This window comes from Halichoeres trimaculatus, unplaced genomic scaffold (genome assembly GCF_033239565.1).
Source record: "Halichoeres trimaculatus isolate MK-OKI-2021-1 unplaced genomic scaffold, fHalTri1.1 fHalTri1_scaffold_22, whole genome shotgun sequence".
Lineage (NCBI taxonomy): Eukaryota > Metazoa > Chordata > Actinopteri > Labriformes > Labridae > Halichoeres > Halichoeres trimaculatus.
The window spans coordinates 13,491,305-13,514,757 of record NW_027437200.1 but is presented as its reverse complement, the minus strand read 5'-3'; the positions used below and the strand labels follow the sequence as shown (position 1 = coordinate 13,514,757).

The 23,453-nt window shown below is 41.0% G+C and overlaps 1 protein-coding gene across 3 annotated transcripts in view; it reads right to left on the bottom strand.

The window, feature by feature from the left end:
• The window catches only part of adgra3 (adhesion G protein-coupled receptor A3), a 167,794-nt gene that overhangs the window by 12,735 nt on the left and 131,606 nt on the right, over positions 1-23,453 (bottom strand). For all 3 annotated transcript variants that reach the window (XM_074661902.1, XM_074661903.1, XM_074661901.1), the window contains 2 exons: positions 14,787-14,858; positions 5,658-5,729 (listed from right to left, as the gene is read on the bottom strand). Coding sequence is in view for 1 of the 3 variants with exons in the window: in XM_074661901.1 (XP_074518002.1) it covers positions 5,658-5,729; positions 14,787-14,858 (144 nt within the window). In the remaining 2 variants the exon portion in view is untranslated. The remainder of the gene's footprint in view (positions 1-5,657; positions 5,730-14,786; positions 14,859-23,453) is intronic.

Sequence of the window (23,453 nt, the reverse complement as noted above, 5' to 3'; positions counted from 1 at the left end):
ATCATCCCTGATTTAAAGTATCTAAAGAAGTTACTCTTTGAAGTTTAAATTGAGTCTGATTGAAAGAGGGAAAATAATCTATTCCTATTTTTTGTTTTTAATGAGAAGTGCCAAATTTTTATGATTTAAAGAAGGGGTATGATGGTTTTTCATGTTTCAATCATAGATACAATGTAACAGTGTTGGGTGCTCATAAGTTTGTGCATCTTTTTAATTGGATTTCCATGGATTCACATTTTGTAGAAATCCTCCAATCTGTCTGTAAACTGCTCAAAATTGTCTGTTCAAAAAAAAGAAGAAAAAAAGAAAAAAATGGAGAAATAGAATAGAATAGAATAGAATAGAATAGAATAGAATAGAATAGAATAGGATAAGCACCACATCTTTACTAGGTCTTCACACTAGGATCTCCCATCTGGTTCATGACATGCTCAAAGGGCAGACTTCACCCACTGCACCTGACAGGCCTCTGGGAAGCTGGCCAATCAGGAGTAAGGGGGTTTGTGGAGCTGCGTAGCTTTAAAGAGACAGCAGCTAAATTTTTTTTTTCCCAGTCAGAGGCTGAAATACAGGTTTTCTAAAGCAGCAGAGTGAATAAAGTGGGTACCTTTAGAGTTGTAAATCAAGTAAAGCTACAACAAGGGCACAAAAGTGACATAATAAACCCTAAAGAAAAACCACGATACCCCCTCTTTAATTTTGTTTTAAGTGATGGTATAATTGCACTTCCCTCACTTTTAGATCTTCAGTAAGCATTTTGAGTGGAATATTGACTCTTTCCTTCAGGCCAGAGAGCAAAACAATGAGCTGAAAGCTGCCGAAATCCTCTGCAAAGATGAATGAGTTTCTATTGAATTGTCTTATCTTCTGACCCACTGGTCCAACAAAAACAGTCTGAGCACAGCTTTAAAGTAGCTGTATGCTAAACCACAATGGCTTTGATTTGTTCCTGCTCATTGATATTATCTGACAATCACTTTACTGCTCTGTAATTTCCCAGAGGGATAGCATTTAAAGCAACCCGCTTTCAAAGTGACATCATCTTCTCAATAGCTGTAACACACACTCCTCTGTAATGATCTAATCACTGAAATGTGCCAAGTAAAGAAACAAGAACCTGGGAGAGACGACACATCATTACCTCAGCCCAGCAGCTGAACTACATCCTGGGGTGCTCGAGGAACGCGATTCCGACACAAAGTGATACCTGGAAAATGACTGCCGGGCATATGCTAACATTCGAGCATTTATGTAATTATTGGTGCTGCTCCTTAAGGTACCAGCTGGGGAATTTACTGTGTGAGGTTATTAGTTCCACTCGGAGGAAGAGAAGAAGAAGAAGCCGCTTGTTGTGAGCTTGCCAATTTGTGTGAGCATTGTGTGTGAGGAGAGGAATAACAGAGTAGAGGTGAAGGAGGGGAGGAAGGGTTTTCCCCTCTTCTAGCTCGAGGCAAACTTTCATCCCACTTTATCACCAGGATTCAGACACTAGAGTTACAGCTGCAGCAAGGGATGTGGACAAGACGTCAATACTTTGACTTTTACTTACTTAGAGACAGTTATAGATTTCATAAATCATTCAAAATAAAGCTAATTTACAGATTTTTCTTCTTCTGTTAGGGCGACTTTCCCAACTTTATTCTTCACTCCACATCTGCTTCCACAAGTGGACTCGCATTAGCCTTAAAATCTCATCTTTCAACCAATGGCACACAGCGCATTAACAGCACTAAAGACTCTTTGAGTGCAGTGCTTCAGTTCTTGCCAGTGATAAGACCAGCAGATGCAAAAATAGTCTGATGTGATTAAAGCTCTTCATGCAGCTGTCGGTGGAATGCAGAGTAAAGCAGGCCAAGGCTTGAGAAAACCAGCTGAATCAAGTGTTGTGTTTGACTTTTGTCGTGTTGTTAAGTGTAAAAATGTGTGTGAAGAGTGTGTGTGTGTGTGTGTGGGGGCAGAGTGGAAGTGGAAGCGGAAGAAACATGACTTTTCCTGGAGGGTGTCGGTAACAGTGCACCCTAAACCTGAGCTTCTCGCGCTGATTACTGATCTCAGACAAGTGGAACCAGACGGCTATTTCCAGATCAGATGTTAGCCTGAGGAGAGGGTGAGAGTGGAGAGGTCTTCACATGCCAGTCCTTTCAAATGGAGACGAGGTGCAAAAGTTACAAAGACATTATTTTTGGAACGCTGTTATTTAGGGAAAAATTAGTTTTGTTTACACTGTTTTGCCTGACATTAATGGTACAATGAAATAATGACATGATCATCAAGAAGTTTTTGACTCCTAGCTAACAGCCCACGCTAAGCTTAAATTTTAATGCATCATTTGTATGCAAAAAAAGGAAGAAGTTTTAATTTGAAATCTCAGATTGTGAAGTTGAAATTTATGTAATCGGTTTTCAAAAATACTACGAAGGGAAAACCCCTCGAGGCCACAAACTAAGTTTTGGGTGACTGGGATAACAAGTTTGTGTCTCCTGTATTGTTGACGCACGAGCAGGAAATAATCCTGTGTGATCAGACCGCTCCACGCTTTAATTACATTCCCCACAGTTACAGAGTTTACATTCCTTTTTGACTGTGTGTTTCAAGCTGCAGTGGTCCGACTTGTTTCTTTGCTTTACATGAGGTCACAGTGAGGACACGCTGGTTTATGCCTTTTAATGTAGCAGTGAGTTAAACTCAGGAGAGGATTTGCAGTGATGATTTAGAAGGATGTGACAACCGAGTTTATTCTAAAACTTTTTCATGTTGATCTTTTTTCTTTTTGGATAAAAGAAACTACTTGGACCAAACAAAAGCAGGAACCGCTTTTCCTGCAGTGTACTATGGCAGTCAAATAGCTCCATACTTAAACTTTTCCAAACTGCTTTATAAGGACACAGATGTTGTTTGTCTGCTGCTTTGTGCACTTTACCAGGTGTGTATGTCTTTCTGCTCTGCTCTCCATCACACTTGTAGCTATGACAAAGCCACATGGACCAAGTATGTTGGATTTATATCCAGTGCACACAGATTGAAAGCAGGTGAGATGGTTGGTGATGTCACCTTGAGCCTACATCTTTCCTCTTAGTCCCGACTTGTTAACGGGGAGCTTCGTACTGCATGATGATTGATGCTTGAAAATGTTAGGACACTTTAAAAATATAGGGAGATGGCAGACTCAGATACACTCACCACCACTCTTACTGTTGGGAATGTTTACATTTTTTTGGGATCTATTGAAAAAGTGTGTTTATGATGCTTTTTATGTCATTTTTTGGTTCCCAGGAGTGATTTTTCAAAACGTTAATTTGACTTCTACCCATATAGCTAGGCGCCGCCCTGTTGGCTATGGCCGCCTTTTGCAGCAGCTCTCTCTTCTTTGTCAATTTCTTGTAATTCATTTGTTAGTCTCTGGAGTGGATCATTACTTTGTATGGCTCATTTGTCGGTCATGGACACCAAACTTTTTGTGTCTTCAGTGATATTTTTACTACTTTTTCTCCTGTGTTTGTCTGGAGATCCTACATGTAACCATGGCTGCATTGTTTACATGTGAACTCAGCTGTTAGCTGCCTGTAGCATGTCAGTGCTAACTGGTGTAGGGCCTGGTGTCTTCCCACAAGGTGAGGAGAAGGAGGTGAGGATGGTGTGCTGGTTCTCAGGTGTGAGCTAAGAAGTGACAACATGGACCTGTCCTTCCATCCATTGTTATTGGGAATGTAAGATCTAGCTAAGCTAACCCGGCAACAGAGGGAATACCAGAAGGCAGAGTAGCATCATGCTATTCACAGACATGGCTAATGGAGCTAACATCAGACACCAACGTCACATTGGAAGAACTTCACCTGCTGTGAGTAGACAAGATCTAGGAGACAGAGATGGAGCATGACTGGAGAAGCTCAGTCTTGGATCCTGTGGAGGTGGAGGCTGGCTGAACTGGACAATGATGGACAAGCTGTCATCATCTATTTTCTTATGGAGCTTTTTGTACTTTCTATACACTTTCTTACTTTTGTTTTCTTGATTGCTGCTGTAACTTCAATTTTGTTGTACTTGTTACAATGACAATAAAGTTCTATCCTATTCTATTCTAAAGTATCAAAAATAAAAACTTAACAATGTATACAGTTAATATTTTACCTACAACATAATGTGTGTCTTAAATTCAGCATCAAATACCTTCTTCCAGGATCAAAATCTGTCCTGTTTTTTCTAACTACAGCAACATCAGCTTAAAATGCTTCTTTAAAAAATCTACCCATCCATGCCGTTAAAACCAAGACATCTCACGTTAAACACCCATTTTCTTAACTTTTGATGCTTTATAGTCTCTAAAAAAAGAGAAACACAAGGTAAATCAGCGCTCCAATATCTAAGCTTTGAGAATGGAAAAATCTAATTCTTCAATACTGCATGGAAGCTAACTGAGGACTGGCTTAAAAAAATTACAGTGATGAAAAAAACAGAATATACAAAATATAAATGAGAAAATCAGATTTTTTTGGGACACGTTTTTCTGCAGGTGAACTTTTCTCTCCTAATTCTCTAAATCTTGGGAATCAAAGGGTGTATGTATCATGGTTGCCAGCTCCTGATGCACAGCTTCTGTGTTTACATTCCCAGGGCCCAGCTCTGCCTCATCGTCTCACTCGTTCCTCCTTTTTGCCTGCTCCCTCCCTTTCATGGCTGAGTGAGTGAAACCCCTCTTTGATATTAATCGAGCCGGGCGGTGGGGCTAATTAAACTCTGTTACCCTGAAGCAAGAGCTAACTGCACTCTGACATAATCTACATAAGACCATTGATCACTTTTATGAAGGTGTGAGTGTGCTGGGGACATAAAGGCAGGCGTGAATCCCTCTCAGTGTGGGATGAATATGCATTGAAGAGACAGAGGTTGCTGGGAAAATGAGGCGGGGCCTTAGCCAAAGAGCTGACTGCCTTCCTGTCTCGCTCTTATTGCTCCACAGCAGCAGCCAAACTCAAGTTTGTGTTGGCAGCGTCCGGGCGCTGTCGGGTGATTCCAATTCCCGCCGTGTTCTTGCTCTCACACAAACACAGAAACACACAACTGTACACGGACATCTTCCCCACAGAGAGACTCCAGTGTTGTGTTTTCTCTGCAAAATTTCCATCACATGATAGTCATATTTGACACCCACACATTTACTGTACATACAGGCTTCTTTTTTCATGGTGTGTGAAAGTACATAAGGCCTCATACTGTTTGCAGTGGTCTCTGGCAGTGGGCCAGAGAAAACAAGGCCATAGAAATAGACTGCTGCTGGACCATGCTTCCTTAAGGACGCTGGATACACTCTAGACCTGCTAGAACATGCACAGCACATTGCATAGATGAGACAAAGCAGCAGCTGCATTAACACAATATTTAAAAGCAGGGAGAATACTGATGGCGGGGAAGCACTTCTTAAAAACAAGAGATCAACCTGTTTAAAAAAAACCTGAAGTCATAATGATTTAAAGTTTAACGAGTCTCTCTAATCAAAATCTTTTTAACCCACATGGCGAACAATAGAAGCAGCAGTCAAACTGAGGTTTATAAAAAGCTCCATTATTTAGTTTTTCTTTGCGTTGATAAAAAGAGTGTTTGCTCGGAGCTCACAGTGTGAAAGTAGAGCACACACACTTTCAGAAACCACAACTACTCACAGTCTTTTGAGTGCTGGCAATCCGAGGAAAGCATCTGGTTCAATACGACTGATCACGTTACTCCGCAGGTCCCTGAGGGAGGAAAAAGAGAGAGTTTTAGGTCAGGAGGAATCAAACAACAGCAGCGCTGCAGCAACAGTCAATGAATAGGATCTCAAGAGAAACTACAGCTGAAAACTGAAGCTTTGACTTCTTTAAGCATCACAATTTTGTCTCGCGTCCTTATTCATTTAGAAGAATGAACGACGCATGGTGCATAGAAATCTCTATTAAAAAAAAAACTGATATCTGGATACTTTGAAGGATAACCTTTGTCAAGAAATCTTCAGCTTTTGTTGAGGAAATAATGTAATGGTGATTCACGGACTGATATGAACATGTCAAAACTCTATTTTTTGAGTTTGTCTGTGAACAACATAACTCAAAAAGTAATGAACAGATCTTCATGAAATTTTCAGGATGTGTTCAAAATGGGATAAGGGAGAAGTGATTAAATTTTGGAGGTGATCCGGATCACCGTCTGGAACCAGGACTTTTTTAAAGGATTCTTTATAATTTTGAGATAGGGCCGTTTTCACCATATGTGTATATAATGCCACCATAAATGACATTGCTTTGCAAAAATTTACAAGACAAGGTTACCATAATTTCTGACAGATGTAAAAGTACAATCCAGATCCTGGTAATATTCTGGATGCTAAGATCCAGAATATGAAATATACTGGATCATCATAATTTTCAACACTGTCAGATATCAAATTATCGTACAAACCTGCAGCTAACAACAAATTGTAGCAGACAGTCTGCTGAAAGGGAGTATAACATTAAAGTAAGACTAAAGTGTTGCGTGACATCGCAATATGCTTGGCGGAGGTCAGCGCACTCTGAATGCGTTTCTAGTTAATAATATTCTTACTTTCCAAAGTTTTTAAAGACACGTTGCAGATTGCAAACACAAATATAAAATGAAACATTCAAAACAAAACACAATGAAACAATGCAGCAGATGCGTTTGGGATGAAAGAGGCGGTTTTGGTGGTGTCAGTGACATGTTGCAAGGAGAGACTGGTGGCCAAGTTTGCTGATGTGGGGTGATGAAGCGAGGAGGGTGTTATCAACATTGAGTGAGAACTTTTAAAATAGATTCCTTTATTTATCATTGATGTCTTATGCTCCAATAAGGAATGATGATTCAGCAATCATTTTTCTGATAATATGATGGGATGTCAAAATGAAGTTAAGTTAAAGGAGTCTGGAAAAAGTGACATAAGTTTAAAATAAGTGGGAAACATTGACCTCACTTTGGTTAAAATCTTCTACCTTTAATTATGCTGCCCATACACAATTCTCTGAACACGTGACTTGAGGCAAAAGGATTTAAAAAAAAGGATTGAAACAAGGAAATAAAAATGTAACCAAAAAAAAGATAAAAATCTCAGAGGATTTCTAATAAAACAAACACACTTTCCCTTTTTGTGCTTTTCCTGCCTTTGTGTCTCGTCTTTGGGAGTCTTGTTAGCAGAGGATGATATATCCCATTCACACACAGCTTAAAGGAGCTATTTGGCGGTCACTTTCTTGCCCAAAGACACTTCAAAATGTGACAGCAGGAGTTGGGATCAAACTTCCAACCCTCTGGTTAAGACACCGCCCGCTCTACTCCTGAGCCACAGCTGCTCAAACAAACATCAAAGCAACATCAAACACTGGATTTATGAAATTATTATTTGTGCATGAAAGCATCCTCACAGAAGGAAATGAAAGAAGCAATCACAGACTTAGATTACCTCCTTTTGAACGTAATGACACAATTTCACTGACACCCTTAATAATATTGCCTATCTTTTTCTACCCAGTCAGAGCTGCAGTCCCTGACAGCCTGACCCTCAGAGCTCCTCTCCAGCCCCCACACACAGATGCACTCCTCTCTCCTCGAGTTCAAAGGCTTGTGGTTGAAGAATTCCTGCGGTGCTCACCTGCGCTGGCACTGCCGAGTCATTCATTACAGCCGAGGCTTTCTAGTCAGCACCTGAGCCCACACAAAGGGCCTCTGGGTAACTCTGCCCGTTTGAAGTGGAGGACCTGTCATCTGAGGGTGGGTTGGTAGGTGGTCACATTTAAGTCAGAGATAGAAAAAAAAAAAAAAAAAAATATTGCTTTTGGAGCTTTTGATGTGAGCTAGCATGCTCTCTGTGTTGACAGGGTAATGAGAGGGCAGGGCACTGAAATCACAATTAACTGTGCGTGATAGCAAGTGTGTACGTGTGCTGAAACAGACATGTTGAGTCTATTAATTAGCTTGTTTCTGTGGTCAACTTTCTTGGCTGTGTTGAAGCTGTTTTAAAAGTAGGAAAGGACAAATGCCATTTCCTCATGGTTCAGAGATCAGAGGAAGAACTTCTGCTCAAATATGACTCACTGGCTGGATGTTCAAGCCCCCCAAAAAAAGTTTTACAAAAAAACTCTCGCTATTTGTACTATGGATTGGCATGTCCTCATTCTCAGTGCCTCAAACTGAAGTGAAGAAGCCCATTCAATGTCATGCATGAAGTGCATCAGGAAAAAAGCTCTGCATCATTTCTTAAAATGACAAAATCTCTTCAGCAGTAGGGGGGTTGTTGTGCCAAACAATGTTGGACTTAAGGGCCAAAAACCTGGGTTTAAGTTCAACATGGATCCACAACAACTAGTACTAGTGGCTGGGTTATTGTTGAAACCTTCCCTATGAGAATTTTCTTTAAGCCAAACAAAGATATTTTGTCTTCTTACTCTAAAAATATATCAATTTCCAGGACAGTGGGAACATATTGAAGAAAAAGGGTAAATCAAAACTTCAGGTATTATTTTTGGATACATGTCCTAAACACCCATTGCCAATCGAGACTAAAAATATACTGTTCCCTGTTTAAGGGAAACCAAGAGAACTAGTCAAAAAAAAAACACTTTGTGTGACCTGGCACCTTTTAAATCTATCTACAGAGAAAAACATGCCAGGTTTTCTCAACATGCTCTCACTTTAATAGCTAGCTGTCTGAGTTTCTGAAAGTGAGTTCCAGGATTGCTCTTTAACTGGCCAAAAACCAAAGGCTTGTCTTACAACTGGAGCCATTTACAGGGACTCAAATGTTTATCTTTTTGAATAACAACCCTTCTTCTGAGTTCACCATTAGCCTGTTTTACTTTGGCCTCAGATTCTGGTAGAAGTTTCTCAGCATGACAACCACATTCTCTCCAAAAAGAGAATACCTGAAGGTGGAGAAAGGTGTAGACAGTTAAGCTTGATTATTGATGATGCTTTGCTAAACTGTCTCAACTTTTGTAAGTATGAACTAGAATATACTCAGAAGCTACCAACTTTCTCGCCATTTTCCCGCTCTGGGTAAATATTGCTGAATAAGCATAAATATTATATTTTGAAGGAAATGCCGCAGCTAATTTCTGTAATTTAAAAAAAAATGTTGAGGAACTGGTTGAGGGGTTAAATTGCAGGTCCCAGTGCATTGCGGCGTAATCAGAGAGGTGGGCTTCGGAACTGTTGACTTCACACTCGAGCACAAGCACGCGGACAGCGCGTGTGATCCATGACGTATGATCACCGCGAGCGCACCTCTCGACAATCATTTTTACCAAAGCGGGGTATTTAGAAGGCTGTGTCGGGCAAAAACGACTTAACTTAAGTCAAAAGTCCCTAAAAATGAAGCAGTGCTCTCTGTGTCTCATTGTTTTGACTGAGGAGATCGCGCTTCATGTAAACAGAGCTTCACGGTGACGTAGGCGGGCCATGCGCGTGTGATACCTGCTGAAGTGTGGTTCATATTGGAGTAGCGCGGCACGGTTTGGACTGCCATGAATCAATAAATAAGAGTTTAAGGAATGTATGGGGTGGTAATTATTGGTCTCCATTTAAAAGTTTCTAAATAGTTTGTGTCAAATAAACAAGTGTTCCTGTGTTTCTTTGTTCTCTCTGTCTCCTTTGTACTCTGTCCCCTCTTTCTTTATTTCTGCTCTTCTGTTTGTTCTCCAGTTTACGTGACTCAGTCTTCTCTAGGATAAGTTTGCAACCATTGTTTAAGACAAGTGTTGGGCAAACCAGAACTAGTCCGGCTGTAGGCACAAAATTACAGATTGTGTTGCTTACTCTTCAAACAAAGGGAGCATTAAGTAAAAATAATATCCATAAAAAATGTTCTTTATATTTATCCTTAACTTCTTTGCATGCTTACTTCACTAGTATTATGCAGTTCATGAATAACTGCAATTAATTCCAGAGACTCCTCAGCACAATGCAGCCGTTCTCCTGCCTCTGTTTTCCACAATAAGCATTCCTCCACTGCAGCGGATTTAGTCAGGAATTAGCATGTGACGCCCGCCTAGCTTGGCTCCAATTTCTATGAGGAGAGTGATAATGGGGGATTCTGTGTGGCTTATTTCCAGGCAGGGGCACCTTTGGCCCTGACAAAACACAGCGGTCTCCACAGTTACTTTACAATTTCACACAGAGCGCTGGAAAGGCGTAATCGATTCTCTTCCCTCTTCTCTCTGGCAACTCACAGCCAGCTGCTGTCTCAAACTTCACCACTGCACACAGGCAGTCCAAATGAGGGAGAGTTTCTTTGTGGAAAAAAAAAAAACACAGGAGGGGAGAGGAGGAGGAGGGAGAGGGGCGAAGCAAGATGGAGAGTGCATTCAAAGTGGCTCTGAGAGTTTGAGGAGGGAAGGGGAGTGTGATTGAAGGGAGGGGGAGGTGTTGGGAAGGAGGGAGAGAGGCTCCAGCATGCAGAGAGTGTTTGGGAATCGTAGTGCTGACACCTCTGGCCTTGGCTTGGCTTCATTACAATGACAAAAGCAAGCAAGCCGTGTAGCCATCTCGCTTCACTGGTTGAGGGCGGACAGGAGGTGGGCGGGGTCTGCGAGGCACAATGGGAGCTGCTTTTGGAGGTAGACTGGCCTGTGGATTGATGCTACGACAGGCAGAGGAGAGTTTACGACCTCATCGACTGGCCATTCACAGACAAAGCATATGAAGTGATTGAGGAAGATCAAAGCCTCCTCTTTTTTACATATTCAGGACACAGCCTTCTGTTTATCCTGATGGCCTGAGCTCTGAAGACTAACAACTGACCCAGTTCAAGAGCCGACATAGAGATCTTCTTCAGGTCTATTAACAAGCAGTCAGATGACGGTCTTTAAATTAGAACAGGCATCCTCCACAGGAAATCATGCCAAGCAACACAACACAACCCACTATGACCATGACGTACAGAAGACTGATTGTGTCTTTAATGTGCAAACTTTAAGAAGCTCTTTTACTAAAATGTCCTGAAGTTGCTGGTTCCTACAGTGTGAAGCCCTCCTTTTTCATCAGTCAAATGAATATTACTATTCATCCAGTCATGTTTAGCTCTTAAAGGTTCCCACAGGTCAGAATATGAACATCTTCATTCTGCACTTCCTCTACACGAGGAAATTTCACTAGCAGGAAAAGTTACCAGGAAACTCAGGTAAGATGTTGCGTGTTCAATGTTCCAGGATTGGCTTCTGTTTTTGGAACATAATTTCTATTTGGCTTGTCCATTCCTGAAGGTGATGCATACCTTTCACTTCAGGTCTGAACCTCAGTCAGTACGCTTACATGAACCCAGCTGTCAGACTCAGGTCATAGCTCAATTGTTAAGTCACAACGGGGGTCTAATCTTGCCTGTGTATACACACAGAAAAGAGAATCAGGCTTCTTACCAAGGTCATGCTTCGACAGGTGGCACTGTGTACTTTTTTAATAAGCAAAGCTGCGTGTGTATCGAATGAAGAGGAAGCAACATTCTAATTATGATGGATGGATATATAAAGTTTGATTTGATTTATGTTTCCTACATACTATGTGTGTTAATTACTTTACATGGTGTTTGTTGTGTTGGAACACAGTGACCTGATTTATCATGGAAATCTAGTGCCTCCTCCAGGTGAAATTTGCTCACGCTGAATGCCAAGGCACACCCAAACTTATCTAGTCCTGCTGTTTTGAACCACAGTCTGAAAGCAATCACATTATCAATGTGTGTTAATTGTGCTATGCTCAGTCCATTCTCAGTCTGACTGAGCTGTTTACATGCATCTCAATAGTCAGATCTTGAGCTGACTAAGGTAACAGCCCGAGTTCTTAAGCAGTATGTAAATACCGAGTGTGAATTCTCCTGTGTGTACATTTTTTATAGCTGCCAGGACCTGCAGTGTTGCATTAAGTCATATCCATAGACTATATAAAACAGCTTCATTTCTAACAGCTACAGGGCGCTGCCAGTCACTTGAGCTGCGTCTCCAATTGGACAATCACATGGTCCTAATAATTATTAAACCACCAAGTAAAAAAAATATCACCCCTTTACATTGTGTGCCAACAACAACTTTTAGCACTTCTGCATAGGCTTCATTTTTCTAAACTGATTGTTGCCCCTAGGGTATATCACATGCCACTGCATGTAAACAAAGTCTCAAGAAAATGATCATGGTGGACTGCAAATAACACTATGAAGTTTGGCTCATCTTTGTTTAAAATGAATCTGACACACTAAGGGAAATAGCCAGTCCTTTAGGACACTAACCCCAACATGGTGTGAATTTGAGGGAATGCTCTGTCTTTGATGTGCTGCGATCTCAAAACAGACATCATCATTGGCAGTCATACAAGGTAAACAAATGCCCTTGTCATGTCTGGATGGACACATCTTCTGATTGATATTTTATGTTTCCAGCTGCACACCAAAACTGACTTAAACCCCCTTTGGGAACCATTAGTTTGTGTATTTTTTTGCACCATTTGTGGCTAAAGTGGTACATCTTATCTTGTTGCTGCTTGCACCTCTTTATAACCTCTGTAGGTATTAACTTTTTTTCTGTCTTTTTATGACCAGTGAAAAACTCCTGTGGGTATACACATATCTAGAAAGTACAGCCTTAAAAAGTTTAAATAAACAAACTATGAATCTCCAAAGATTGCATGTTAACATCATTAGTGGTCATAGGATTAATCAGACGACTGGGGAACTACTCAGGCCTAAAATCTCATTTCTGACCTGACACTACAAGGTTTAATGTGGCTTATTCGGCCCCCTATGTCTTCAATATATCCTGTCTTTTCAACCAGACCCAGATGAATGATACGGGATACATGCCCCTAGAATTCCACATCAGTTCAGTCATGTGTTATCATAGCCTTGGGTAAAAGCAGGGCCATTAATGGTCTGGTTATTTTATCTGCATGAAGCCATTCCGGAGCGATAAATCACCCACGGGCCCATGTGTGCAGGCCAAGAGCCAATTGGTTGAAATCTCTGTCGGAAGGAAACACAGATGATGACATTCCAGTCCCTAAGTTAGAGTCATATGGCATAAATGAACTCTATGGCTCCAAGAATCCAACAGGACACACCCATATACATCAACAAATGTCTTCACCAATAAGATCTTGCTCCCTTTTCATCTCTATCTTATTCTCCGTGAAGAAAAAGACTTATGGCCTATTCTATCTTCTCCAAGCAATGAGGCTTCCGATATATTACCCCTCTTAAGTGGGCCCCATCCTCAGAATACCCAGGCAGCTGTATGTTGAGAGTATGTCACCAGGCAGCAACAACAAACCCTCAGGGCTACACCTATAATTAGCTTTTCTAGAGTTCCATCCTCAGTCTTCCTTCATAGACTGAAAGTCTTTTCTGGGGTTAAGTGCTGTGTGCATGCCTTTACATTTCTATGACCTGGATGTTGCGCTGGCATGAAGCCCACGTGTGTGTTTTCATACAAAACTCTGACTCCAGGCTTCGCTTGAGGAGTGATAGATGGTTCCTGCTAATGCACGGTGGGTAGAACATAAACACTGTTGAGGTATTTGGGAACTGGGAGGTGAAAACCACCACAAGCAACGTGATTAGGCACTTCATGTCAGTTTGAACTACAAAACTGAATCAGATTTCACCTCTGCCTGTTGACACTGTGAAAAAATGTTAGTTTCTGTCTCGTATCTTGAGTTGGGAAATAATGACAGTCATTGGACAAAGATGCGAGAGCAGCCTGAGAATCCTGCCAGGGTAAGACATGACAAGGTGCTCACCCTGTCAAGGTTTCAAGCCAAGATTAGTTCTCTTATGAGTCTGTCATTGGTTTTCCAAGCTTAAAGTTCAACATCAAAATTGAATTTCAGTTTAAAGGTCCCATATTATGCAAAAATCACTTCTGTAAGTCTTTTAGTGAAATTTGTGGGTCTTTGGCTTTCCTCCCAGCCCACAAAATGTGACATTTAATGACACAACCTGTCCTTAGTAGTGCTTGTGAATGTAAAATCCTGACCTAAAACGAGCTGTTTGGATTTTGGGGATTTGCCGACGTCAGCGATTCCCTTTTTTGACCAATCAGGAGCAAGTCTGACCTGATTGGTCCACCGGAGCAGATACCCCTGAACCCCCTCCCCGTCCATTTCTTTCCCCACTGCTGGAAAGAAATCTCTCCAGCAGCGGGTAGAGGAATGCCAAAGTTGAAGAGCCATCACTGCTTTGTTTTTGGCTGTAAACAGCCACATAGTTCCATGCACAAGCTTCCCATCTCAGAAGAAGACAAGACTAAGTGGCTAGAGTTCATTAATCAAGGAAATGTGCCAGCTACACTCAGTAAAACTGTGCATGTGTGTGCTAGTCACTTCACGGCCGACTGCTTTTCCAACTTTGGACAGTACAACAGAGGGCTAGAGAATAGACTGGTCCTGAATCCAGGCCCATTACAAACCATCCGCCAACAAACCTGGGACCCTGGAAATGTGGACCAAAACATGTTACTACCGTTTGATAGAGACATCAATGATCCATATTAAACTACAGAAAAGGAGCATAATATGGGTCTTTAGTATGACCTTTAGGATGTTCTGAATAATGAGCGAATCTTAACTTTACTTCTTCAGCACCAACCAGAAAACCAACCAACTTTACTGATAAAGCACTTTAAAACAACCACAGCTGCAAATAAAGTGCTGTACAGAGAGCTAAAGTAAAAAGAGAAAAACAGACACACATCAAAGAAAACACATCAAACACGTTCGACATGACAGAAATAACATCAGACAAGAAAAAATAAATCAGGACTTACAATTTTTCCAGAGCGAACAATCCAAAGAATGATCCATTTTTGAGTTCTTGAATCTTATTGTTGTTTAAAATTCTGTGGAAAGAAGAAAAACGTATAAACGCAAAGCAACAAACAAAAGCGACTACTTGGAATTTCACAATGATGTCCACAAATGAGAGCATTTTTTTGTTGTTTGAATAATGTATTGCTAACAACCGTGTGTAGTGTTTCATATCTGAGGAGCAGTCAATAGTGTGTTTTTGTCACCTTATTACACTCAGTCCAGTCTTACACTGACCTACACTGAATGTGTGCCAAATAGCAAGACCTGTCATAAATAGAAGCAGTCACAGCACTCAGGACATCAGCAAGGAATGCAAGCTAATTAAATCCTGAAAAAAGGGTCTAGTGTCTTTTTCAACAAGTGGAATGCTGCCATACTGCTACTTGTCGACAGATAACGATATAATGCTCACTCTTTGTCCTCTCGCCAATCTTAGCTTCCAGTTACAAAATGTTTACAGCAGCCAGGAAGAGATCAGAAGAGAAACAACTTGAACTTGAGCCGAGTATTTGCTTTCATGTTTAATTGGCAGCATCTGAGTGCTAGAAAGACTGAGCCAGACTGAGATAAAGTGTGATCTGTCGCTGAAACAGGTTTGACTTGTAGAGGTAAACACACTGTAGTTTGATTTCTAGCAGCTGGGATAGGATTGGAGATTTTTGTAAGAACAACACTGCACAAACTTTTGGTGCTAAGAAATAGCAAAGCTAAGTTTTACCGGTTCTTTTCATCATCCTTTAGATCAGGGGTGGCCAACCTGTGCTTGCGAGCCGCATGTGGCTCTTTGCCTTTCGGTGTGTGGCTCTTCGATCCATTCGTTAAAAAATATATATAGTTAAGAGTAGTGGTGTGCCGATCAATCTAAACTATATATGTCTGGATGCCAACGTTGGGAACAGTTGGGATTGATACTTAAGTTTCAGTTTCTTTTCTCTAGTACGAATTTAAACACATAAACACAATAAACCTCGCTTTGAAAATTGGAAATGTATTGATTTTCATTTTATCTCATTTTGTTTATGTGTGAGAGGAAGTGTGTTTGTAAGACCCCGTGTGCGACGTGGCTCTCTGTAGTACCACAGTCATTTTTGTGGCTCTTGAATAAACTAGTAAAGAGTAAATTGGAAAAAGAAAATTGAATCAATGTTGTGGAGTAGCAGACGGGAGTTATAACAGCAAACTTTATGATGTTATCTTAAAAAATTAAAATAAAGTGTCTGATTATTTCAGTCTCAAATGCACAGAATAAATAAAAGTCCCTGAATAAAAAGGCACAACTGTTGCCAGGCATTCCAAAACAAGCATATTTCCTGAAATTGATTCCAGCTTTAACAGCACAAAAATAAAAGTAAGCTTGAGAAAACATCCAATTCAGAGTGTGAATTCTTGATTGCTTCCTCCCTGGGCAGTAAACCAGTTTTATTATTCCGTTTATTCCCCTTGTTTTGAACAGGCTGATTCAGTTTATACTCGCTGCAAATTAACAGTCCACTTTCGTCAGCCAACTCTGTGCAGGTTCCCGTCTTTCTCCCAAACTAGTCCCTGAGGGTCTGGCAAACCAGGCAGCAGAAAAAAAAACAAGCAGGGACTTGTGGTTAGCATGTGTTCCTGGCCAGCGAGGAGGGGATGTTGTGGGTGACATACATGCTAGTGGCACCCACAACCCGAGGCCAGATTGGAGTCATTATGGGGTGTTGAGGGGTTGTTTTATTACAGGGTTGGACGGTGGAGGCTCATTGGAGATTTGCAGCCTGGCCCATTGCCGCTCAAGGAGAGCACACACAAACAGTGCCTGTGTGCTTCTGGGTGCTGATAAAGCAGATGTTAAAACCCGGTGAAGTACAAGGCTGCTAGTTTTATCATTTCATGCTCACATGATCTGATGACATAGCCAGAGATGCTGGGACTCCCATGACTTGGTTACAAAAGCCTCATTTAAACCGGGGAATAGTTAGAATACCAGTTTGACATGCGGCTTGTGTGACTGTGGAAATCATTCCACATTCAACAGAAAGTCAACAATACACTCTAAAGAAGCTAAAATTGTTTGGCTGTCACAGTTGATCACTGACGCTCAAAAAGTAAGATGTCAAATCAAGATGATTTTACAGGAAGTCAACAAACATCAAAATACCATCAAATTGAGAGAAACTCCCTCGCATCAATTTTTGAGGTCAGTATTTCAAGCCACAAAAGTTCGCACCACCAGCCAATTTATAGTGGAAGAACAAGATCAGAAAAACAAGTTGTGAAATTCAGTGACAGGAAAATATGACAACAAGAAAAGCCTAATAGCCAAGTAGAGCAATCACATGTAGGCCAAAGGACAAACACAGAGAAGAGTTATCTGAGGTGGAACACAGGCCATTTCACTCCGTGGAAAGTCTTGAAATCAGGTTTAGAGAATAGATAATGAGTAAACAACAAAACAATTTGAGGAGACATTTACATCTAGCAGTGCAAATACACATCCCCAGGCTCGTGACTTTAAGTCTCAGTCAAAATAAATCAGTGAAAGAGATTTATCTAGAAAGTCCTGAACTCCGTCCTTGCCCTCTTTCCGTTCTGTCCCTCCTTCTCCCTCATGACAGGAGTGTGACCTCAGTGAGTTAACTGTGCTTTGATTAGTAAGACAGAAATACCAGCATTATCTTCCAGCAATGAAGATATATATAAGCCTTAAATCTGCAGGGAGATCACAGCAATTTAACCAGGAGCATCCCCTCTGCCTTCAGGACGTCTGCACCCAGACGGCCCGCTTCCTGACCGTCTGTCTGTCCCTGGACGTTGGCCTGCAGCCTCTCGGCTGAGGAGCTGTCTGGAATTTCTTCAGGCGAGGCCTCAAACCACCGCGGAGGGGAGTCGTTCTTATCTTGATGCATAGATAAGACCTGCTTTAGCTCAAGCCAGGAACAAGCTTTAGGGGGGATCCTACAAAATCTCACATCCTGTCCCCTGACACTGGTGCTATAAATCTCAGCGACTTTTATGAAATGCGCTGAGTTTGAGAGCAGAATTTCTGCAATGAGTCATGATGTAATGTAAAATGCATTAGCCTAGATTTCATCTTCCCTTCAAAGTGAATAAATATGACACCACGTAGGGGAGTCCCAAGTTCTTTGTCACTTAAGAAAATACACCTTGGAAGGAATTTGCCTTTGGCTATAAGAACACTACTCATAGTGGGACTTCAAATGGTCAGCCACTATATGAAATAAAAGGACAAATCCAACTGATGCTCCCTGAACACCTTCTTTATATCAGAAGACTTTCATAGACAATCCCAAGAGCAGAGAGCTGGAACCCTCAGCAGGTTTTCAAAGAAGTTTCAGGCTCATAAAAACCCTTCTAGAGTAACTTCCTCTGAATATACTGGATGGAAAAGTGAGCCTTAGCTCAGGTGGAAAGAAGGAACTGGTCCAGTGGTTGAGGCACTTTGGCTTGCCAATATAGTTCTGACAATTATCCAGAACGTTTTGGTCCAAAAGGAATCCAAGAATGAAGAGTTTCTTTTAAAAGGGTGGAAAATATTGAAAGGTTTTTTGTTTTTCCTGTGCTTAAAAGTACAATCGGTGTACGGTCGGGCCAATATTAATGAGTGGTTAAGGCCATTACAAGAACAATGCTTATATGTGATATGTTACAAATTTTAATGCAAAAAGTGCAGAAATGCTTAAATAAATGAAATTATGTGGTTCAGGAAGTAGAAACTGCTTCTACCTAACACTGCCTGTGCTTTCTGAACAAGTAGTATATAGCAGGATAATAATGGTATCAGTGGACAAAAGCTTGAAGAGAATTGTTAGCATCATTATATTTCAAAATTATGAATGAACTGAGCTCTTGAGGTTCAAATGGCAACCTTTGTTTTTTGATGCCCTTTAGTAAACTGTGCAATATCTTTCTTCAACATCCTGCAGGCCAGTAGAGAAAAGTATGCAACTATCATCTTTGTGAGCCAAATGATCCACCACACAAACACCAGGATGACAAAGCAGATGAGTTGTCAAATGAACACAGACGTAGAGGCATTACACAGCCTTAGCTCATGTCTGCGCGCTAAACCCAAATGCTAGCCTGGGATTAAACCAGACCTGCAGCAACCTGGCAGAGTCAGAGCTCAACAGGTCTAAGAAAATGAAAAGGCTGCAACCTGACTTCATCTGCAGCTGTCAGTGCCTCGCCTTTGGGATTCTGCTTTCTTCTGCAAACACTGCAGAGCTACAATGAATACCACAGGAGCAGTCCTTTAGACCGGTGGCTCGTCTAAAAAGCAACAAGCACAAATCCTCTCAGGACATGCATGACAGCAGGCAACTGTGGTCTGGTTACACAGGCACTTCAAAGGCGCCCTGCGTGGCACAGTAGCTTTGAATGTTGGGAAGAATAAATAGCGATGATTGATGGAAAGACCGCTGCGTTCCAAAGTAATGTGTCTGTGTTTACAGGAGGATTTGAACCCACAAAAACAAATCTCATTCTTAAAAAAAAAACCCTTTGTTCTTTTTATAGCTGGAAGGCAATCTTTTTTATGCTGTCCCTTTGTTTTAGGTTCAATACCTTTTAACATTATAAAAGCCTGGGTAGTGATGTCTGCAGGTTTAGGGCACATGGTTTTATCCACTCAGGTAAACTTGCACCCCTTATTTAGCACAATTCATGAGTTCACCCTCAGTTTTGGCTTTCTTTGGCAAATAACTTTCCTGATACCACTTGTTTATTGAATTACTTTTCAGCACAGGCTGTAAGAGGTTTGTGGATTGGCTCCACACCAAGGAATAAAAAAAAAAAAATTCCATGAATGAATTCTGGAAAATTCAAGCATAAAGTTGTAAATTTAGATTTAAGGGGATGAAGTTTTAAATGTACCAGAAAGAAGTCTCAATGACATGCTTGGTGTGAGCTCTGTGTAAACCAAAGTAACATAAAATCTGCTCCAAAATCGGAAACATGAACCACATTTTAAAGTTATCCTCAACAGCTGGAGACAGAGGTAGCTGAAGCGTGCACAGGCTGCCTATCAACCAGTCCGTCTTCAGACCAGATTCAGTTTCTTGTACGGCTGATGATGAATCTCGATTCTTATCATGTATTCAGTTATTTATGGAAATCATACTGATGTACAATTTCACTAATCTAAAAGCTAATCTAGGCTAATCTTCTGGTATAAAACGAGGACCTCATTCTCTTACATATCAGTAATTCCCATAAAACGAGGTCTTTATTTATGTTACTATATGACTTCAATGTTGTACTCAGACTTTTTCTTGGTAATTTATGACTTACATCGAAATCCTGTTTTGTTTTTTTCCCATATAAAGTGGTTCAATAGAAAATAGGCCATAGGCTTCAGGATAATTTCTAATGCAACAAGAAACTATTTGGATGGAAGAAAAACATTTCCAAAGGCCTGGCTTTTAGGAAGTGCAGTCCTGAGGAAACCAGACACGGCCTCCACTTTGCACTGCTGTGAAACACGACAGTTAACTGCACTCTAATGTGTCATCAAACTGTGCTTGCTTTTCCTGCAGCGAGGGAGGAAATCCCTGCTTTCTTCCTGACATTAATCCTGCGCCGCTCAGCACTGTGGGGGGAACAACACCAGGTGCGCTTATTTGCTCTGTCCAATCCAGGTGTTCCTGTGAACAGATCCTGAATACACCAAAGAAGAGCAAGACAGAAAGAAATATGAGCTGGGAGAGCACAGAGGGGTTAAATATAGGCTGATCCTGTCTGCTAAGTATGTACACAGGAACACAGATATAAATGCTCATGTACACACCCATAAAGACTGCTCACACAACCAGATTTATCCCTCCATGGGAGGTTAAAGACAAGGCCTGAAGTTTTATCCAGGGGCCTACACTGACAGGGGAGAACAGGCAGGCGTAAACACATTTGTGTCATTTCCTCTCGGATTACTTTGGCATGTGGTATCATTTGGTGAGCACAAATGCAGAGAATGCATCATCCGTTCTTTCTCTACTGAGGCAAGTGAACAAATACCAGAAAGCATTAGAGTCTGGTGAATTAAAAGCTAGGAGCAGATGAAAACAAAAAGGCTGGGTATCTCTGAAATGAAATACTTGAGATTTCTGGAGTTCATATTCTGGCCATTAGAGAACATTATTTACCATCTTTCTTTACACTTGGTGGGATTCTCCAAGGTGAATTAAAAGATTGCAATTTTGAGCCCTGTTTCCACCAAGTGGGACATTTTGGTTTGTTTTAATACAGCACACATTTGTTGGCATTTCTACTGACCAATCCCTGGACAGATCCCCAAATAACAGAGACAAAATGTCCCACTTTTTGGGACCCTTCTGCTGGAGTGCCAGACTAAACAGACCTGATCCCGGAAGATGGACCGTTGATTGTAGCGGTGCACCGATCACAATTTTCTGGCTGATCACCAATCTTTAAGAAGCCTGACCTGCCTATACCAATTTCTATGTCATTGAACAATACCTTTGAAACAATAAAACCTTTACATTTTAACTTAAACAACTAATAAAGTATCCTGAGTTTTAGATCTCAGAGCAAAAAGCAACAATTGCTGGCTGTCAGACCTTCTCGGAGGTACATAAAATCAGTTTCATATCAAGGATGGGCTGATCACCGATCTCTGATCACCGGTCTCCCAAAATTAAGGAAATCGGCATCGATCGATTGGCCTTGCCAATCGATCGATGCATGTCTAGTTGACTGGTTGGAAGAATCGTCACTTACTGTTCAACAGCAGCTGTATTTTGCCTGGTGGCACACAGTCTTCTCTAAACAAAGCTTAGTTGCTCCTTGTAACAAAGAGCCACATGGAAATTCAGAAAGAAGATGAATTGCTGGACGTTTCCTATCCTTGCTTTTTACTGTTTTGGGTTTTTCTTCTTCATTAGATTTATTAGATTTGTTAGTGGGGTACACTGTGTTGCGCTGCTATGGCGTCACGCTATTACGCAACTGACGCGGCTATGTTACATGTTGCCTACAACGGGAGGGCACGGAAACGCAAATAGGATCAGGCTTAACTGATCCAGACTGTATTGATCTAATACTGGTGGAAACGGGGCTTTAAAAACTGAGACGACTTTCTCAGGGCCCTGCTTCAGTTTATTGTAGACCCGACCAGCTGCGTCCTGGCTCTGGTCAATCCCACCACAGGGAGCTAGGAGAGCCATAAAACAGGACCACCTAACCTCAGGAGTGGGTTAGCTGATTTTCCAGGTCATAAATCACCTCCCAAAAACTTGCAAGCAGCCAACTTGGGCTACAACATATCCACTCAAAAGCCTTTATCTATTATCAAAAAGAGACTAGTCTTTGAAGTTTTTATTTTAAACGATGGCTTCTGACTTTAAAACATTCCCCTTGAGCAGTTTTTCTGTTGTTTTGTTGAAATGGTTGAGTAGAAAAATCCAGGGACAGAAAAAACATTCCAGAGAGTTCCACTGCCGTCTGTCTGTGCTCTCTAATTACATCTGTAGAGCTCTCCAGAGGCCATCCTCCATATTCCAGTGCTCCTTTAGCTCAATGCTAAATCTTGACAAAACCTGGCTCGACCCCCAAAACATTGCTGTCAAAACAAAATGACATTCCCCGAGCTCAGTGAAGACAGACAGATAAGGCAAACAGGAGGACAAGACTGTCGGCTTAGTGAACGACTTCTGAGCACTTCATGGGGAAAACAGAAAGCCATGAATTGAGTATATGAAGAGAAAACAAGGACAACTGCAAAACAGGATACTGTTTACTGTTGCTCAAGTTGTTTTTTTTTCACTGCAATAAAATATCCCATGATCTGGACAATAGAAACAGCAACGTTTTTAGTTACTGTGTTAAAATTAATTCAAGCAGACACAATACTTACTGAAACGACCAGATGTTCAGGGTGTAACCAAACTTCTGGAGACAACAGAAATCCCCTTACCCCTAAGTAGGATCATAATAAAATGGATGGATAGACGAATTAAAAGGGTGGCTGGGTGATGGGTGGATGTTTGGCTTTATTTGTTGGATGAAAGGGGAGAATTCTTGGACAAGCCAATTAGGCTTTGTTCACTCCTCTCAACATTTTTGCAAATATGTGCGAAACAAATAAACCTAAACCCAAAGATTGTTGGACGATTGGTTTGTTGTTTTGATCAGTGAATGGATGTTTGGTTTGCTGGTTGAATAGATGGACGTTTGAAAGATTGAATGAATGGATTGGTTGTTTGTCATTTTGGTTGAGTTAGCAGATTTATGGGTGTATGGAAGACGGATGGAAAGGTAAGTGGGTTGGTTTGTTCATTGGCGGGTTGCTGGTTTGTTAATTGAATGGTGCAATAGTTTTTTATCTGAAAACTACAAGTTTGGTCCCTTATCATTTTACGGCAGTTGTATTGTTATACAATCCTGTCTTGCTACTTACAAAGACATTTTATATGTGAAAATGTTATATATGAGAAAATGTAACAAGTGTGGTATTTCTTCGAAAAATGAAGCAATTAATGTGTTATTGAGTCAAAGAAGTGAAGCAATTCTGCACTAAATCAATGCACTTACATGTTTGAAAACTATTAATGACTTTAGAGGTACTTAAGAGTTTGCATGCAGTTTGTGGTAAACAGGTTAAAACACGCACACTT